The 16,736-nt window shown below is 45.5% G+C and overlaps 1 protein-coding gene across 2 annotated transcripts in view; it reads left to right on the plus strand.

The window, feature by feature from the left end:
• Positions 1-16,736, plus strand: part of gli3 (GLI family zinc finger 3) — a 94,028-nt gene that overhangs the window by 70,605 nt on the left and 6,687 nt on the right. For both annotated transcript variants that reach the window (XM_056364075.1, XM_056364076.1), the window contains exons 6-12: positions 1,421-1,582; positions 5,547-5,748; positions 7,737-7,956; positions 9,035-9,148; positions 10,103-10,243; positions 16,283-16,432; positions 16,529-16,693. In XM_056364075.1, the coding sequence (XP_056220050.1) occupies positions 1,421-1,582; positions 5,547-5,748; positions 7,737-7,956; positions 9,035-9,148; positions 10,103-10,243; positions 16,283-16,432; positions 16,529-16,693 (1,154 nt within the window). The remainder of the gene's footprint in view (positions 1-1,420; positions 1,583-5,546; positions 5,749-7,736; positions 7,957-9,034; positions 9,149-10,102; positions 10,244-16,282; positions 16,433-16,528; positions 16,694-16,736) is intronic.

Genomic DNA, 16,736 nt, shown 5'->3' on the forward strand with positions numbered 1-16,736 from the left:
CACCTGGTGGCTCACCAAGTCCTGAGGCGCGTCTCTGCCTTCTCCACGTCGAGTGCCACACTGACAGCCTTTCCCCTCCTTCCCCCACCCCAACCACCACCACCGCCCCCCCTCTTTTTGCCCCCAGGATGGCACTCGGATGCCAGCGTTTCTGATTTAGAAATTCCGCAAAGCCCTTTTCTGTGCGTGGATACTGAAAGGGCCACATTATGGTTGAATGCAAAAGCAAAGCTAAGGCGGAACAGAGGAGACAATTAAGAAACTCCCTCCTTCCAGTGAAGACATAATACCCAGATCGAATTAATTTAGAATTTTTTTCTTACATTCATTCAACCAATCATGGATGCATATTGCAGGCATACAGGCCAGCCTTAAGAGGAAATCTCCTCATACAGTGTTTCTTTATTTATTTTCTCTTTATTTCTTCAGTTGGGGTTGAAAAAAAAAAAAGAACTGCTGCACTCTGTGGGTCTGAACCGATTCCATATTTGCATCCAAAACCACAGTGTTAGTCTTTTCCCTCTCTCTTTCTTAGAATATTTGCATAAGGAAGCCCACCGCCAGATGTTTATTTTTAGGCTATGGTTCAAGGACTTACAGCACTCTATAACTAAGCGAACGACTTGAGAGAGAGAGAGAGAGAGAGAAAGGAGAGAGAGAGACACAGAGAGAGAAATGAAGTGGAGGCAGAATGGTTTGCTGTATCTTTACGTATGCAGATATATCTGGGCAGATTTAGGCCTTTTGTTTTTCCTATAGAGTTTAAAGGAGCAGAGTCGAGGAGCAGGTTGCATATCTGCAGACTGCAGCCCTGAATGTGTACAACACACAAGCACCATCTCTGGCAGGAGATGTGTCGGCCCACATACTCTTACCACACACACGTATATTTATATAAATATATATACAGAGACATGTGCGCGCTCTCCAAGTGATCAAGGAACAGTAAGAGGGAGAGAAAGGGCTGTTTAAGAATTGTATTGTAAGACGATCGGTTATGCTGTGCTCGGCATGAATGCATCAATCAAACACTAATGCACACTCACTGTAATCTCTGAGCAAGCATCCGGTAATCCCCAGTGAGGCTCTCCACTTCAGGTGATGCTCCCTGTGCAGCTGTTTTGCTTAACTTGATGGTGTTGCTAATGTGCTCATTACTGTTCTGCTGAGCTGATTATCATCTAATGTAAATGAATGCAGGTTTTTAATGCAGTGCAGGTGCTCTCCCTGTCAGGTTTTTCTCACCACCTAATAATTTTTCTCTCTTCCTGTGTTGTTGTTCCTCCACCCTCCCTCCCTCCCTCCCATTTTCTTCAAATACCGCCTCTCCAGCCACCGTTTCCTCGTCTCCTGATCTGTCACCTTCACTTTTTGGTTACCTCGTTTCCTCTTTGCTGACGTGAATGTTCTTCTTCTCCAGCCCCTCACACGGGTCTGACCACGGCTGAGTACTACCACCAGATGGCTCTGCTGGCGGGCCACCGTAGCCCGTACACGACCGACCTGCTCCCTTCTGTGGCGTCCACGGCCGGCGCCAGCAGCGCCAGCGCCCTGCACATGGAATACCTGCAGGCAATGGACAGTAAGTCTGCACTGATCCCACAAATGGCTCAGTGGTGAGTCATGTGGACGTGCACACACAAGCCTGAACCAGAGCTACAGTCCTCATCACTTGATGACATGAAGTCTAAAACTGATGCACAGTCATACTCATCACTCATCTCCTGGTTCTGTGAGAGATTTCATGGCCATGGGAGTTTTCAGCACTTTACCATAAAGATGCAAACCTCAAGTTTTCATGAGCTTTTAAAAACAACCCTGTTTGCATTTTAGTGACAATGCATTTTTTAAGTCAGTGGTTCTCAAAGTGGGGTCCAGTGACACCCAGGGGTACTTGGGGGGGGGGGGGGGGGGGTGTTCCTGGGGGTCCTCAGCAAAAAGGGGAATAATTTAATTTCACTATTATTCCATCCATAAATAACAAAATGACAGAATTTGAGACTATTTTGGTCGTAGGTTTCAAACACTCTGTAATAAAACGTCTAAAAGCAAAAATCTTATCAGATGGGGGTCCGTTGTCTTTTTGAGAAACACTATTTTAAATATTGCAGAGCTAGGAGAAATTTCTAAACCAATAAAGGAAAATTGAATCCCTCATCTGAAAAATTCAAAATCACAGAATCTGGAGGTTTTAGCTGACAATAACGATGTATCTGTGTCATTAAGCATGCATCTGCAGAGCGAACGAGCTACATGTGGTTGATGGGTGAATGTTTCTTACACATCTAGGTTGTGGTTTCAGCTGCATTAAAATCCCTAATTACACATTGAAAAGTGTAGAATTAGTAGTTATTGAAATTATGTTCAATTAATATTTTAGGTACTGTAGATATCCAAACAGCAGCCCTGCAGGGGAAAAGACACCTACCACATCCGTGCCTACTGGGACTGCACCTTAAAGTATTATGAGTGCATCCCTCCACATTATAGCATGGGTGGCCCCAGTGGGAATTCAACCCTTAAAATGCACTTTCACAATACACCTATCATGTACTATATATAGATCAAGCTGCAGCTCAACCACAGCGAGGAGGGACCTGCAACTTTTACTTTGACATGATTTAAATGAGCTATTGTCTTAATGTGTTGGGCCCAGGACTGTGTGCAGAGGACTTATGCTAATGAGTTATTTTAAAGTGTAAATAGGAAATTAAACGCACACTGAATCTTAGAAAGGTCGGACAGCCTCACCCCGCTCTCTTTGATGAGAATGTATTTAGTCAGGCAGACGCCGCTTTCATGGAAATCCGGGGTGAAGTTCCCCCTATTCCTCCGCACAAACTAATTAAAACTAGCCAAACTTGTGCGGGTATCAGAAAATTAATTGCTATTAAGTGGGAATTGGAATGTCCCACCATTCATCACTGGAGAAATCCTTTCTTCTGTGTCACTTTTTAAGATTAATAGACTGAAACAAAACAATTAGGGCCAAATTTAAGTGGAGATGCGGTGCTCCTCACTTAAAAATCGCCTGTGATCATTGCTGGTAATAACTCATCATGTTTCAACAATGTGTGTTCCAACGCCGGAAAAATTAACACTTTAAAGCTTTGTTGGATTTCAGAAAAGAAAGAAGAAAGAAAAAAAAACATACAAAGAGCAGAGTCTATCAAGAGGCTTTCACTGATAATCTGGGCTACCATGTTACTGCGGCTATTTTAGTATTTTTCACATCAGTGTAATTACCTTCAGACAGAGCTGTGCTAATGAAACAATGGGCCTGTCCTGCCTATTTGTGCTTTAATGGGCTATTGTCTACGTTCTTACTGCCTAATTAGTGCCATAGCTCTCACAGATCACTACACTAAAGTCTTTATGAGATCATTTAAATCTCCTTTATATTTTTTTCTACTAATATTAAGTTGTTTTTCTTATTAACAGGTTTACTTTAAATGGAACTGTTTTATATGACCTGATTAATTGCAGTTATTAATAATATGGTAATAATTTTCTTTAAGTCCCTGTACTTAGCATTTAGAAACATTCAATAAATACACAGATAATGAACGACAACATAGGAAAACACAGTCAATAATGAAAAATATGTCTTTATAGGAGAAGTTATACTGTAGATTAATTACACATTAAAGTGCATTATGAACTGCTTATTAAATGTTAATAAAATACTGCTTATAAATGCTAAATAGGGGGACTTTAAGTAAAGTGTGATAAAATATTCTTCTTTTTTAGCAAATAATTCTGATCTGTACATCTCCTCATCAAGTTTTATGTTGCATGGGGAAAAAAAGTTCTGGATAGTCTTAGTGACACTATAACCCTCCCCTGTGAAAGCCTCCCTCTCAGGTGGCCCCCAGGTGTGTCAGCAAAGGGTTCAACCACACTTTTGGTCTCGGCTTTTATTACGAACGCCGTCAGTCCGGCCTGTCTGAACCCCCCCCCCCCCCCCCCCCCCACTGACCGTGAGAATTAATGACGCGGCGCGTAACCAGCCATTGCGTTCATAAATCAAGAGGAAATTAGAGGGACAGTCCTGCTAAGATCCAGGACGCTCCTCTCTCTCTCTTTCTCTCTCTCTCTCTCTCTCTCTCCCCCCGGTTGGCCGATTTATCATTTGGGCTGCGCATTAATAAACACCACTCCCATGAGGCTTTGCAGTGGTGGGGACGCTGGCCCTGCTCCTCAGCAATAAGCCCCCCTCCCCTAATTCCCCACAAGTGGAGTCCGTCTCTCACGCTCATGTGGATTTGGCTTGTGTAAAAAATGTCAGGTGTGTCACATTTTGAACATTGAAAGTTAGATTTGTCTAAACAGGATAATAAATATATTAGATTTATGATTTGAGATGACTGAAATAGTGGAGCATCAGACATGTCGAGGAACGTCACATGACTAACTACATTGTATTTAGCGATTATGTGTGCTCTGGGATTTGTATGGGTATATGTGCGCCCTCTCCCCCCAAAACCCCCTTCTCTAAGACACAGAAAAAGACAGATTTTCCATACAATGACAATGTAAAGGGGGTGTCGCTCTCCACGCGGCTTCGTGCTGTGGTTGAAACTCAGGACTACGTATGCCAGAACACCGCCGCTGCCGCCGCAGACGCATTCTACACACACACACATTCACATCCACACACTCTGATTACCATGTGAATGGAGCGCTCTGTAATCGTTGGATGTGTCAAACGAGAGATGGAGCATTTACGTTTTGGGAGATGGATGGATTGTGGGGGACGTAAATATGGAGGGGGGTTATTGGGGCTGCGTAAGCTGGTTTTGTTTGGCTTTATAAAATAACTCAAAATGTTTTATTTCCAAGTCTTGAGTCACAAAGTCATTGTGTCAGTTCATGCACAAAGCGCGACATCCCCTCAGCGCTTCTTTCCCCTCCTTCCATCTCCCTCTGTTTTTCCCTGTCTTGTTTGTGACATCTCCATGTGAAAAGACAACAAAAGTCATGTTTTAATCTCTACCCGTGGCTCATTGTATGTGCAGAGAGAATGGTTGCGCTGTTTTCCGCCTTTTACCTTTTCAAACCCCCTTTTACTATTTCCAGTCAACACTGATTGCATTTGAATAACGAGTCAAATTGGACTTGATTAAATATTACCATACACAGTCAGAGCATTTCTCCAAAATAAAAGGCATGTTTTCTCATGGATGAAATGCAAGCAGTGCATCAAGTGACAGCCGAACACTCATACAGATGAGCCTTTTGTCTGATGATTGACAAAAATGTCATCTGTTAGGGTTAGATTAGGTTAGAGTTTGGATGAAGTCAAACAGAAAATCATGTAGACACCAGCAAATGCTCTTTTTGTGATCTGTAACTCATTTGTAGGAATTTAGCCGAGGCACGTCTCCAAAAAACATTGAATGAGGGAGCAGATAAGGGTTCGTGTACAGTTTTACAGGCAATTTTAACCTCTCACTTCCACAGCAGCCACTTGGCAGTCAGTTCTTTTCTCATACCTTACTCTAAAAAAAAAAAAAAAAATCTCCTCCTCTTCCCTCATCCTGCAGGCTCTCGCTTCCCGAGCCCGAGGCTGCCATCACGGCCCAGCAGGAAGCGCCCCCTGCCCATCTCGCCCCTTTCCGAGCACAGCTTCGACCTGCAGACAATGATTCGCAACTCGCCCAACTCTCTCGTCACCATGCTGAACAACTCCCGCTCCAGCTCCTCCACCAGCGGCTCCTACGGTCACCTCTCTGCTGGAGCCATCAGGTAGCGCGCTGTTTTGAAAATCATCTTGCCTTGAAATATATTTCTACCTTGTGATCTTCCTTGTCCAGTTTTATTCAGCGTATTACAATCAACACATTTTGAGACATGCAATATTGTTCATGCCCTATATGATATTTAGCTTTACAAGAGAAAAGTTTGCTTGTTTTTCCAATTTCTACCCTTTTATTTTTATGTAAATTATATAGTTTATTATCAGTTTACTTCATCACAGAACATACCACAGTTGTATAATCTTCTGCGGCTCAGGAGTGAGTTTGACAAGATAACCCTGATGATGTCACAGTGATGTCATCATGGTGATCTCGGCTTGGCCGTAGTGCTTACTTCACGTTTCAGGCTGTAGAAAGCCTGCGTTTGAGGTAAAAAAAAACTTGAGGTATGGGGTTTGAAAACAAAGTGGGTTTAGACATGGCGGGGGAGTGATGTAATGAAAGACACACATATCAGGTTGCATTGTGGGAATCGTAGGAGCCTGTGTTTCTGGAGCTCGAGCCATAAAATTTCTTTTCTGCTTTCTGATTTTGACCGTTGTTTTGTTTGAACCTGCCTGTTCCAGTGTCCCAGTTTTCTAGAAGTGCCACATGAAATCACCGGATTAGCCCTTTAATGTTATAAAAAACAGCTATTATCCTGTCAGCATGTCTTTCAGGAAGTTTTGATTGACTGTGTTTCTTTCAAGGTGGTCGTTCTGGGACTCACATGTGGCAATAATACATCCAACAGCAGGATCTCCCCGCGGGGAACGATGTTTTAAATGATTTTCTGATATCCTTAATCGGTGTTTTTTCATAAAGCACACTTAGCAGTGAAAAACATGTCTCCCTCGGGATGGCGGCATGATAATTGTATAATACTGTAGTTCCGTAGCATGTGTGTCAGAGAAAAAGGGCAAAGAAAAGTGTGTAGTGGAGCGAATAAGTGTGTGTGTGTGTGTGTGTGTGTGTGTGTGTGTGTGTGTGTGTGTGTGTGTGTGTGTATGTGTGTATATCGTCCACGTCAAGCCCCCGTGTGGGTGACGATCTCCCAGCCAGCAAGTCAGCCTGCCTCCCCGGCGGCTCGTGTCAGTCATCCGGTACCCCTCATGGAAACGTCACATACATCACGCCCTGGAACCGGAGGTGAGCGAAAGGGGAGCAAAAGAAAAGAGGAGAGAGGGGAAAAGGAAAGATCCATCGCCCCACCCACAGCCATTGATCAGCGATCTGTAAGAAGAACCTGATCAATCACGCCGCTTGCTCGGCCACTGTCCCGGTGACAGGACCCAAATAGCCAGAGCCAACAGACTGATGAGTGATATGACAAGCGGATGGGCCCCCAAATGTGTCTCGGCCCATTGATTTCCACTCGGCTCGTAATAAGATCAGCAGACATATGGGTCGCAGCCAGAGCGGAGCGTCAGGGCTCAGGATGAATGGAGGCCGCTGCTGTTGAGCCACACAGATCTGTGTTTATCTGGCGGTTCACCTGTGGTTATACAGACCCCAGAGGAAGTTCGGTGGCTGCTGGGATTTTTTTTTTTTAGGATCAACAAAGTTAGCTCGGGATGAGGGTAAATAAACTGAGGAAACAACTCTGTCGCTCGAACAGGAACATCATTCTTCTTTATTTACAAGGCTATCGGACACACTCCAGATTGTTTATCATCTGTATCATTTGCCCAGTGGAAGAATGACATACTGCCTTACACAGACCACATGATAATTCACTGTGTGTTAACAAGCTGAACATTCATTGGCAGGGATTTGCCGGCAGCCCCGTGGTTCCAGCATTACCACAACATCTCCTGTCAGATTGTCCTCAGGGATGAGGAGCTATCCAGAACAATCCATTTATTCACCGTCTTCCCCCCTTTTTTGCCTCATTGACTTTGCAACTGATGTTCGAGTCAAGTTGAACTCGTAGTTTTATGATTATTTCATCCACTCTTCTGTAACCGGTTTGCTTTTCCCTCTTCCTGCTCTCTCCAGCCCGGCGTTAAGCTTCGCCTACCCTCCGACCCCAGTGGCTCTGCACGTGCACCAGCAGCTGATTGGCCGCCAACCGGGCATCGTGGGCTCTGCCTTCGGCCACAGCCCGCCCCTCATCCACCCGACACCGGCCTTCGCCACCCAGAGGCCCGTACCCGGCATCCCCCCCTCTGGGCTCAGCGCCAGCGAGCGCTCTGTCGTCTCCAACGACTCTTCACAGGTGAGAGAGCGTCGGCAGGCGCCCGTGCGATTCATCATCACAGGTAATAGATAGCGGCGTCACATGCCAGCCGCATCCCGGGCGAAATGCAGCGAGCTAACGTGGTACAGGCAGGACCCCCCCTCCACGTGCTCGTCTCAAGGGAGTTTCCTCCTACTTGTGTTGTCTCTTGTTTTTAGACTGCCGAGCACGCCCCAGAACGTGCCTGCAGCAAACAACAAGGGGCTTGTTAGCATAGAATCCCACTGCTGACTCCATTAATCACTAGAGAGAGAACAAGGATACAGAGAGGGAATATTGACATGGATGGATGGATCCAAAGGGACTTTTTCCTCTCCTTCCTCAACCCTTACTGTATGTGCGGGCCCACATTTGAAGTGAATATTCAGTGTTTATTACTGGTCTTCCCCGCAATTTCCCATTGCTTGAATTTTGTATTATCGTGAATGGGGCCTCATTCATTAATGGGGAAGGCCAAAACTGCCTTTTCCTCCTTGTGAATAAACAGAGTCTTGCTTCGGGGGCCACAGCTGGATGTCGTATCTTTCGGCAAAGATAGATGCGTTACAAAAAGCAGAGACTGACGGGATCGAGTCTCAGTTTCCAGGAGCAACAACAGAAAACCAATAACTATCCATAACTTAAAAACCTTCACCTTAATTCTTTTATTATATGGTGAGTTTGGCTTGCAGCAAGAATTCCCCCAGGGGCAAAATGAAAGCAGGGCCACAGTCAGGTCATCCATTGGTTCAGAGAATGCTTCATTGAATTCATGAGTTTGGTTTAATTGCACTGATTAGAGCAGCTAATGTTTTGCATAGTTTATCATTAGCATAATTAGTTAAAGATCTTGCCTGGGACTGATACAAAATCATTATAGTTCAACCACAGTGTTTTTTTTCTGCTTGATTAAGGTGCTGATCGATCGACTTCTGAGCCTCGTGCATTTTTAATAACACTACAAACGATAAAACGAGACATATCAGGAAGTTAAAAAAAAAAACCAAATGTGATTGTCTCTATAGTCGACACTTTGCCATTGGAGGCTCAAAATGATGAAATCAAATTTTTCCCACAGACCAAACCAACGAGTGAATCTGCTGTGAGCAGCACAGGAGACCCGATGCACCACAAACGCTCCAAAATGAAACCAGAGGAAGAGTTGCCGAGCCCAGGTGCAGTGAGCGTACAGGTGAGGATAGTCTGCATTTATTAATATTATTTACATTTATTTTGAGTCACAAAATAAGAAGTATCATACTGCAAAGTGGATGGTAATACCAGAATTCACCGGCCTGTTTTTATTTTTAGATTCTTGAACTAGAATCAGAAGCCTATATAATAGCTGCTTACCGGCCAAAATGGCTGCAACAATACACAAGCTTACCAGCCACAGCCTGTATTTATTTACCTGCATTCTGCTGTGTGTTGGTGTTGGTTTCCCACCCTGCTCTTATCAGTTTCAGTTTCCGAAGCAAAATAATCCATTGATCTTTGGGACACTGGAAGGAAATTGTTTTTGCTTTTCTTTCTTCTTTTTTTTTTTTTTTGTAAATTTTAAGTGGCTGGAAAAATGAAAGAGAAATGTGATAACAGTAAGTGTTTGCATCTGCAGGAAAAACCCTACTAGAGTCGATATTCAGCGGCAGATGCAGCCTGAGGTGTGTGGTGGAAGCTGCAGCCTTCTCCGGTGTTAGCCCACACCAACTCTCTGCTCTGCTCAGCCACCTCTCTGTGACAGTGAAATATGTCTGGGCTAATAGAGCAACCTACAGCAGGAAGAAGGGGTTAGATTCCTCAAATACTCGCCCCAGTCCTGTCGTATAACAAACCCCCAAACACAGAGCGGGGCTTTCAGCGCTACATTTCCGCTCTCCACATTTTTCTCCCAGACAGCCAAACAAGGCCAGATTCACAGGGGCACTGAGGCTGAGACCTGTAACCAAATCATTTTTGGCTGTAAACCAGCAGGGAGGTAAAAAATGACTTTTCTGACAGATTTGGACGGACTGATGCTGGGGAGAGGAAGGCAGTTCCTTTAGCCTTTACAGCCTTTGCTTTTAAATCAAGTTTATTTGCATTATTTTCATTATATTACTTCGCTTGCTGCACTGCCTGCTGAGCTGGAACTTTTTCACTGTTTCAGGACCATCCTGACGGCATGACCCTGGTGAAGGAGGAGGGAGACAAGGATGAGAACAAACAGGAGCCAGAGGTGGTTTATGAGACAAACTGTCACTGGGAGAACTGTTGCCGCGAGTTTGACACGCAGGAGCAGCTAGTACAAGTGAGTAACACACGCACACACACACACACACACACACACACACACAAACGTAGAGTTACATTTAAAAAAAAAAGAAAAACAGTAGCATGAGCTTCTTTTTCTAAACGTAACCCCAGTTGTTCTTCAGGACCAATTTGATGTAGGGAAGCAGGGAGACACAACAGGAAGTTTGCCGCTGTAAGATGAGTGAAAAGCTCGGAAAACCACAGTGTGTGCTGGTTTTTGTGCTGTGAGAGTTTTCACAGTAGCATCAACAGCAGCTGTACTACTCTGGACAATGCCTCCTATCAGGCCACAACCCCTGCCTGCGTGTCTGTGCAGCGGCAGCCTACAGTCGAGTCAGAGCTGCAGGCACCGACTGATATTGGCGCTGGATTCCTGATTGGATCCAGGGACGGTGGTAATGGGCTCAAAAGCTGGAGAGCACATCTCACAGCTGAACTGTGCTAACTGATTTGGTGGGTTAAGCCTCCCAGAGTCAGGATGTGAGCTTTGTGGACTACACTGGACCGGCCCTCCTCCTGTCTGTTATCAGAACTCTCACACAGCCCGGGAGATGGATGGCTCTCATCGCACTGCGCCCGAGGGTTCGCTGTTAAGCTAAATATTAATGACATTACGGTCGTATCACCCCCACTCTGGCTACTTACACTGATGCTATTAGCTCTGCTGCTCTCTCGCGGCCTGTGAACCGCTCACCCGTCAGCCGGCCGAGAGAGAGAGCACGCTGAAGTTTTGAGAAACGGCGAAAATACACCAATATGATGCTGCGAACAAGGGATGCTGGAGTGTGAGCACGCGTACGCGCACAACACACATCAGCACACATCTGATAGAAAGATCCTCAGCTCTCCACAGCTGTCTATTTGCCGTCTTGACATTGCAATCCTCAGCCGCGGTGGTAACCCCTATCTATAATTGATATCCTCAGCGCGGAATGGGCTGCCTCCCGTGTTTGAAGGGCTCGGCTCAAAGGTTGAGGATCTTGACAACTTCTTGCCCCTGTTTCAGAGGGCGGGATGAGTTAAGGTGGTGGGAGAGGAGTGCGATGATGGCTTCTTAATAGAGGAAAAGCTTTGTGCACATCCTCCCCCATACTGTAGTCACAGCAGGTGGCCATCCAAACAAAGCACCGTCCTCTCATTCCTCCACATATACCATCCAGCCTAACCTTGCCAAGCTGCACTCATTATCAGATTGCCGCGGAGACACACACCGACAAAATCCTTATTAGTTAGTTTTCCATTTTTTCCGTCTTGGAATTGTTTTTTTTTTTTCTTTTCTTTTTTTTCTTTTTCCATCATTTGACTTTGTGATATTGCATTTTATTTCTCATTTTCTATGCACATGCAGATATGCAGAGAGATGCCAATAAAAGTCTTCGCCTACAGAATCCCTGCCCTCTAATTCAGCAGAGCGGACGAGAAAATGCTCTTATCTCTCCACACCCCCACCCCCCTCAGTAATAGGATAAGTACAGTATTTGGACCACAGTGGCTCTCCTCTCACACTGGGAGGGGTTTGGGGGTGGGGGGGATTTCCATATAACCAAACAATGGAGCGTCCCTTCCCCCTGTACTTGTCTTCTGAAATGGCTTTGGGGAAAAAAAACATGATGAGGAGAAAAAAAAAAAAAGCCAGCTTCCTCTTGGCTGGAGCCATTTTCACCACTCGCTTTTGTGCAAAGTTGAAACACGGATTCACACTCAGCAGTGGTAGTCTTTAAACAATTTGTCTGCTGTGTTGACAGTCGTGAAAAAAAAAAAAAAAAAACGGTTTTTCTGAAGTATTAAAAGTAGCAGCTGCACTGATTCAAATATCCCACTTCCTTTGTGGTTGGCCTAATTTTAGAATTAAGCCTTCACACCACCCTCATCGCTTTCCACCTTGTTCAAAAGCACTCCTGCCGCGCTCTTGATGCATATTTTTACACTCTCAAACGTGCTCTCACCATGACATGCCACGGCGTTCCTTTATCATCCGCGTTTAAGCGCTCTCGGTGCAGCCGATAAGATAAACATCAGATCTATGCAATTTAGCTCACTTATCTGGCCTACCCAGTCAGCAAAAGCGAGGCGGGTGTCAATTTTAGTTTGGCTGTATTTATTTCATTTATTACATTTCAACTCTCATACCTCTCCCATCTCCCTCTCCACTCAGCTCCACATTCTCGTGCTTCCCCATTTTTGGGCACAAACCTCTCCCTCTCTCATTTTCTCTTTCATTTTCTCTCCCTCCCCTCTTTCCCCCTCGGAGGGAGCACTTTTAAAGATAAGGCCTGGTGGCTTCTTTAATGTCTCTCCTCTGAAGTGGGCTTTTTTCACTTGGGTTTGTCGCCGGAGATGCCAACCCCACACTCCCATAATTCCCTAATATGGCCTTGCTCAACAATCTTTTATTATTTTCTCATTGATCTATTACTGATACTTCACCATGGAGAAACCTGCGAGGCAAGCTATGCATTTTCACTGCTGTTGCGTGATGGGAAAAAAAAAATGAATGTAAGCCACATCGTCCTCTGCATGGCAAAGCGTTTTTCTCAGTAAGAAGTGGCTGTAGAGCTGTTGGATATAGAGGGACATGAAAGGTGATCAAATTTATATAAAAGCGGATTGTTTTTTCATCACATTGATTAGTTAGATGAATTAGTGTTAAATATTATTTTTCATCTTTTTAAAAAAACTATTTTCTGTGATTATCTATTGAAAGTTTATTTACCTCAGGGATTCTCGTTGGCTGTGGACCTTTTCCGGTCGGTTCAGGTTCTGTCCTGTCACCGTGAGTCGCTCGCAAGCAGCTGATTTTAGAGGATGACTATATGTGATGTGGGGTGTGTGTGTGTGTGATAGGGTTGGTGGTCTGCATGTGTGTGTTCTCAAAGCTCATCAGGCCTTCTCTACCCACCACAGTGTACCGCTCCGTTCCAGGTCATCTAAATAGGGTGGCGTTGTGATGTCCTTGTTCGTAGGTGGGGAGCCGGCTCTCCCTGGGTGCAGCCTCGCCGAGGCGGCTGCTGTGCGCCCTCCCCGGTGTTACGGGGAGATAAACGCGGGCGCAGTCTGAAGGCGGCCCCCCTCTCTGGCTGCTGGCACAGGCCTTTAATTGGTAAAATGCAGATTTTTTTTGATCAGGAGAAGGATTAGGCCCCTTATCTGTCTAGAGTATCTTACTCTAAGATGAAAAGACTGCGCTGAATTACACATGCCAATTTCAGCTCCCTGCCCCCTGCTCGCTCACGCTCTTACTCTCATCCACCCTCCTTCCCTCACTCACTCAATCTTTCCCCCCTTTTACTTCCTCCCTCCCTCCCTCCACCCTCCCTCCCTCCTCCCTCCCTTCTTTGCCTTTTTCATGCTGTTTTTTCCTCTCTCTTTACACAAAGCACTTCAGCAACTGACATCACAAAAGAGCATATGATTTATTAGGCAGTGTTTGATAAAGCTAAACGGTGTTGCGGGTCCCACAGCTTAGTGAAATTGCCTTGTAAACAGGCCCTCTTTTCATGCACACTTGCATTCTAATGCATGAGGGCTGTGTCCCAGAGAGGGTTTGATAAGGAGACATGGAGATGGATACTGAAGTGGGCAAAATGCATGGAAATAGCAAAAACAAACAAAAAAAGGAAGAAGATAGGATTCTGTGTCTTACAGTAATGCGTGTAGAGATGTGTGGGTTTGAGCGTTGGCATAGAGGGACAGAAAATAATTTGAAATCAGAGGCTTTTATTTATTTATTTTTTTTACCACCAATCCAAGTATTGAATTGTTTGTGTGTTTTTATGCTATTTATGTTTTGGGGAATTTTTGCAGCAACATAAAGAAAACAGTGCTTGCACCTGTGTGTATGTATGTATGTGTGTGTGTGTGTGTGTGTGTGTGTGTGTGTGTGTGTGTGTGTGTGTGTGTGTGTGCACCTCTCATACGTCACAGACGGCTTCAGTGTCCCCTGTGTCCGTGTCGCTGGCGCTCCCTGTCGTGCGACTCCCTCCTAAATCCATCTTGGTGGCGTTTTTACAGTTGTTGGCCGATAAGCTGGCAGGGGGAAGATGAATAACCTGCCGCGCCGCCGCTATCAGCACCTGTTTGTCGATTTAGCCGGCCAACGGGGCCTGTCTGCTCAGCATGGAGATTATTGATTCAATAAGAATTGCCATTAGATCATGCCATTAGGTTTCTCGGCGGCCCCTCTCCCCGTGCTGTCTGCCCCCCCCCCCTGTCAGCTCAGAGGCTCATGCATCACACCCGTCAACGACCTCCTTCATTTGTACAAACAGGGTGCGAGCGTGTATCCATCAGTGTGTGTGTGTGTGTGAGTGCGTGTGTGCGTGCGCTCGTGTCGGTGCCAGCCACCGGCGTGATCCAGCACCACTGCGCTCTCCCATCGCTCTCAGCCCGGGGATATTGAACGCTGCTCACAACAGACCGATCGCTTGCCACAGGGATTCCCTCACAGAGAGGGAGAAAAAGAGAAGACGAGTCAGGTTTTCTGAGGCTCTGACTGAGCCCGGGGAGGAGATCAATCTTGGGGAAACTTCACTAACGTCTGTGGTCATCCAGTCCCCAATCATTTCCCCTGGAATTAGTCTTGTTTTGTCACTTTAAAATTAAAAAAATGTCAAGTGAGATTAATGGAGGTCCTTTGCGGATATATTAGTGTCAGTCTCACTCTTTGCTTTTGCTGTCGCACCCTGCTGTTACCACGCTGACTCATTTGTTGACACTCCTCCTTCACGGGGGGGGGGGGTGCAGTGGTTTTGTAGTTAGAAGACACTCGGGGTCAAAATGTGTTGGGGGGGGAAAAAGATTAAAGATTAACAGTTGGGCGGATAATGGTGAATGTCATGGTTGTAGTTCTGTGTGGGGTCATGATCTGGCCAGTGGGCAGGGCGTTAGGAAGGTACAATGATGCCATTGTGAGAGCAGTGTGATGCCCAGAGGGGAAGTGACCCTGGATACTTTATTTGCTTTGGTCCTGCATGTTTTATAGCTCAACAATCTTGCGAGTAAGTGCTCAAAGAAAGCATGTTTTCCCCAGACGTTTAAGGAGCATTCAGAGTCAAGTCTCTATTTATCCTCCTTCCTTCTCTCCTGTTGCCATCCGGCTCTCTTCATTCACCCCCAAGGTAAAAAGACTCTTCTCTGCTGCTCAGGAATGTAATAATACCGGTTTTCTTTTGGTCAGGATATTGTGTCTGTCTCCCTGGGTTTAAATTGCTCTCGGAAAGGCACTTCAGAGGCCACCACACAGTGTTGTCTATGAAAGACAGCCAGATGTTGACTTCATCCCCAGAGGGTCTATGTCTGCATGTACTTTTTTATTTTTTTCTCTCTCTCTCTGCACCTCCTTCATTCCTCTGTAACATCCACCACTTAGCCCGTTTTACAAGACAGTTAGTGGGAGAAGAAGAAGAAAAGACGGGAGGAAAAGGAAGAGAGAAAAGTGGGCTGGAGCGAGAGAAAGGTGGTGCTCACAGATATAATGCTTGGCTGGAGTTTGCAAAGCCCCTCGCATTTCAGTTCAGATGCCTCGACTGAACTTTTGATTTCTCACCCTCATCTCCTCACCTCCCTCTCACCTCCCCTTCTTTCCTAAGCCTCAGATTGGAAGTTGCCACGGCAGCACAACTGTCAGCACTTGTCATGGAGGGGCGAGGGGCCCAATGTGATGCGAAGTGACAGGGTTTTATTTGAAAATCCTGTTCAAATCGGACACTGAGACTCACAAGTCTTGTGCCTTCCTCGCCCGTCTTTGTGCAGATCTCAACAGAGTGATGGAAGGAAAAAAGAGAATGGCTGGAAAGGAAGGAAAGAGTTAAGAGAAATGAGATGGAATAAATTAAAAGAACCACATGCGAAGAAATGGAAAATGGGAAATGCATCATTATATTTGTCTTTCTGGGGAGAAAAAAAATTCCCTCAAACCGATCAACAAATCAACATGACATAGCACTTACTTCATCGTCATGCACAGACACAGCAAGAGCTTCTAATAATGCAGCAACTGCTTTGAGTTTAAGTTTTCTCTCATCTTCTTTTCTAGCACATCAACAATGACCACATCCATGGGGAAAAGAAGGAGTTCGTGTGTCGGTGGGAGGAATGCTCTCGAGAGCAGAAGCCCTTCAAGGCACAGTACATGCTGGTGGTCCACATGCGCAGGCATACTGGGGAAAAACCACACAAGTGCACAGTAAGGATACTCCTATTTGCTCAGTTGACTTCATTTATTTGCAGATTTATTAATTTATTTTTTACATGTAACCTGCCAACGTCCTCTTCCTTGCAGTTTGAGGGCTGTACCAAGGCCTACTCCCGTCTGGAAAACCTTAAGACTCACTTGCGTTCCCACACGGGCGAGAAACCGTATGTGTGTGAGCACGAAGGCTGCAACAAGGCCTTTTCCAACGCCTCAGATCGGGCGAAACATCAGAATCGCACGCACTCGAATGAGGTACTGACAAACACTTTCGCGCGGTTTTACACCCCTTTGACTT

The sequence above is a fragment of the Seriola aureovittata genome, chromosome 20 (genome assembly GCF_021018895.1).
Source record: "Seriola aureovittata isolate HTS-2021-v1 ecotype China chromosome 20, ASM2101889v1, whole genome shotgun sequence".
NCBI classification, from domain to species: Eukaryota; Metazoa; Chordata; class Actinopteri; order Carangiformes; family Carangidae; genus Seriola; species Seriola aureovittata.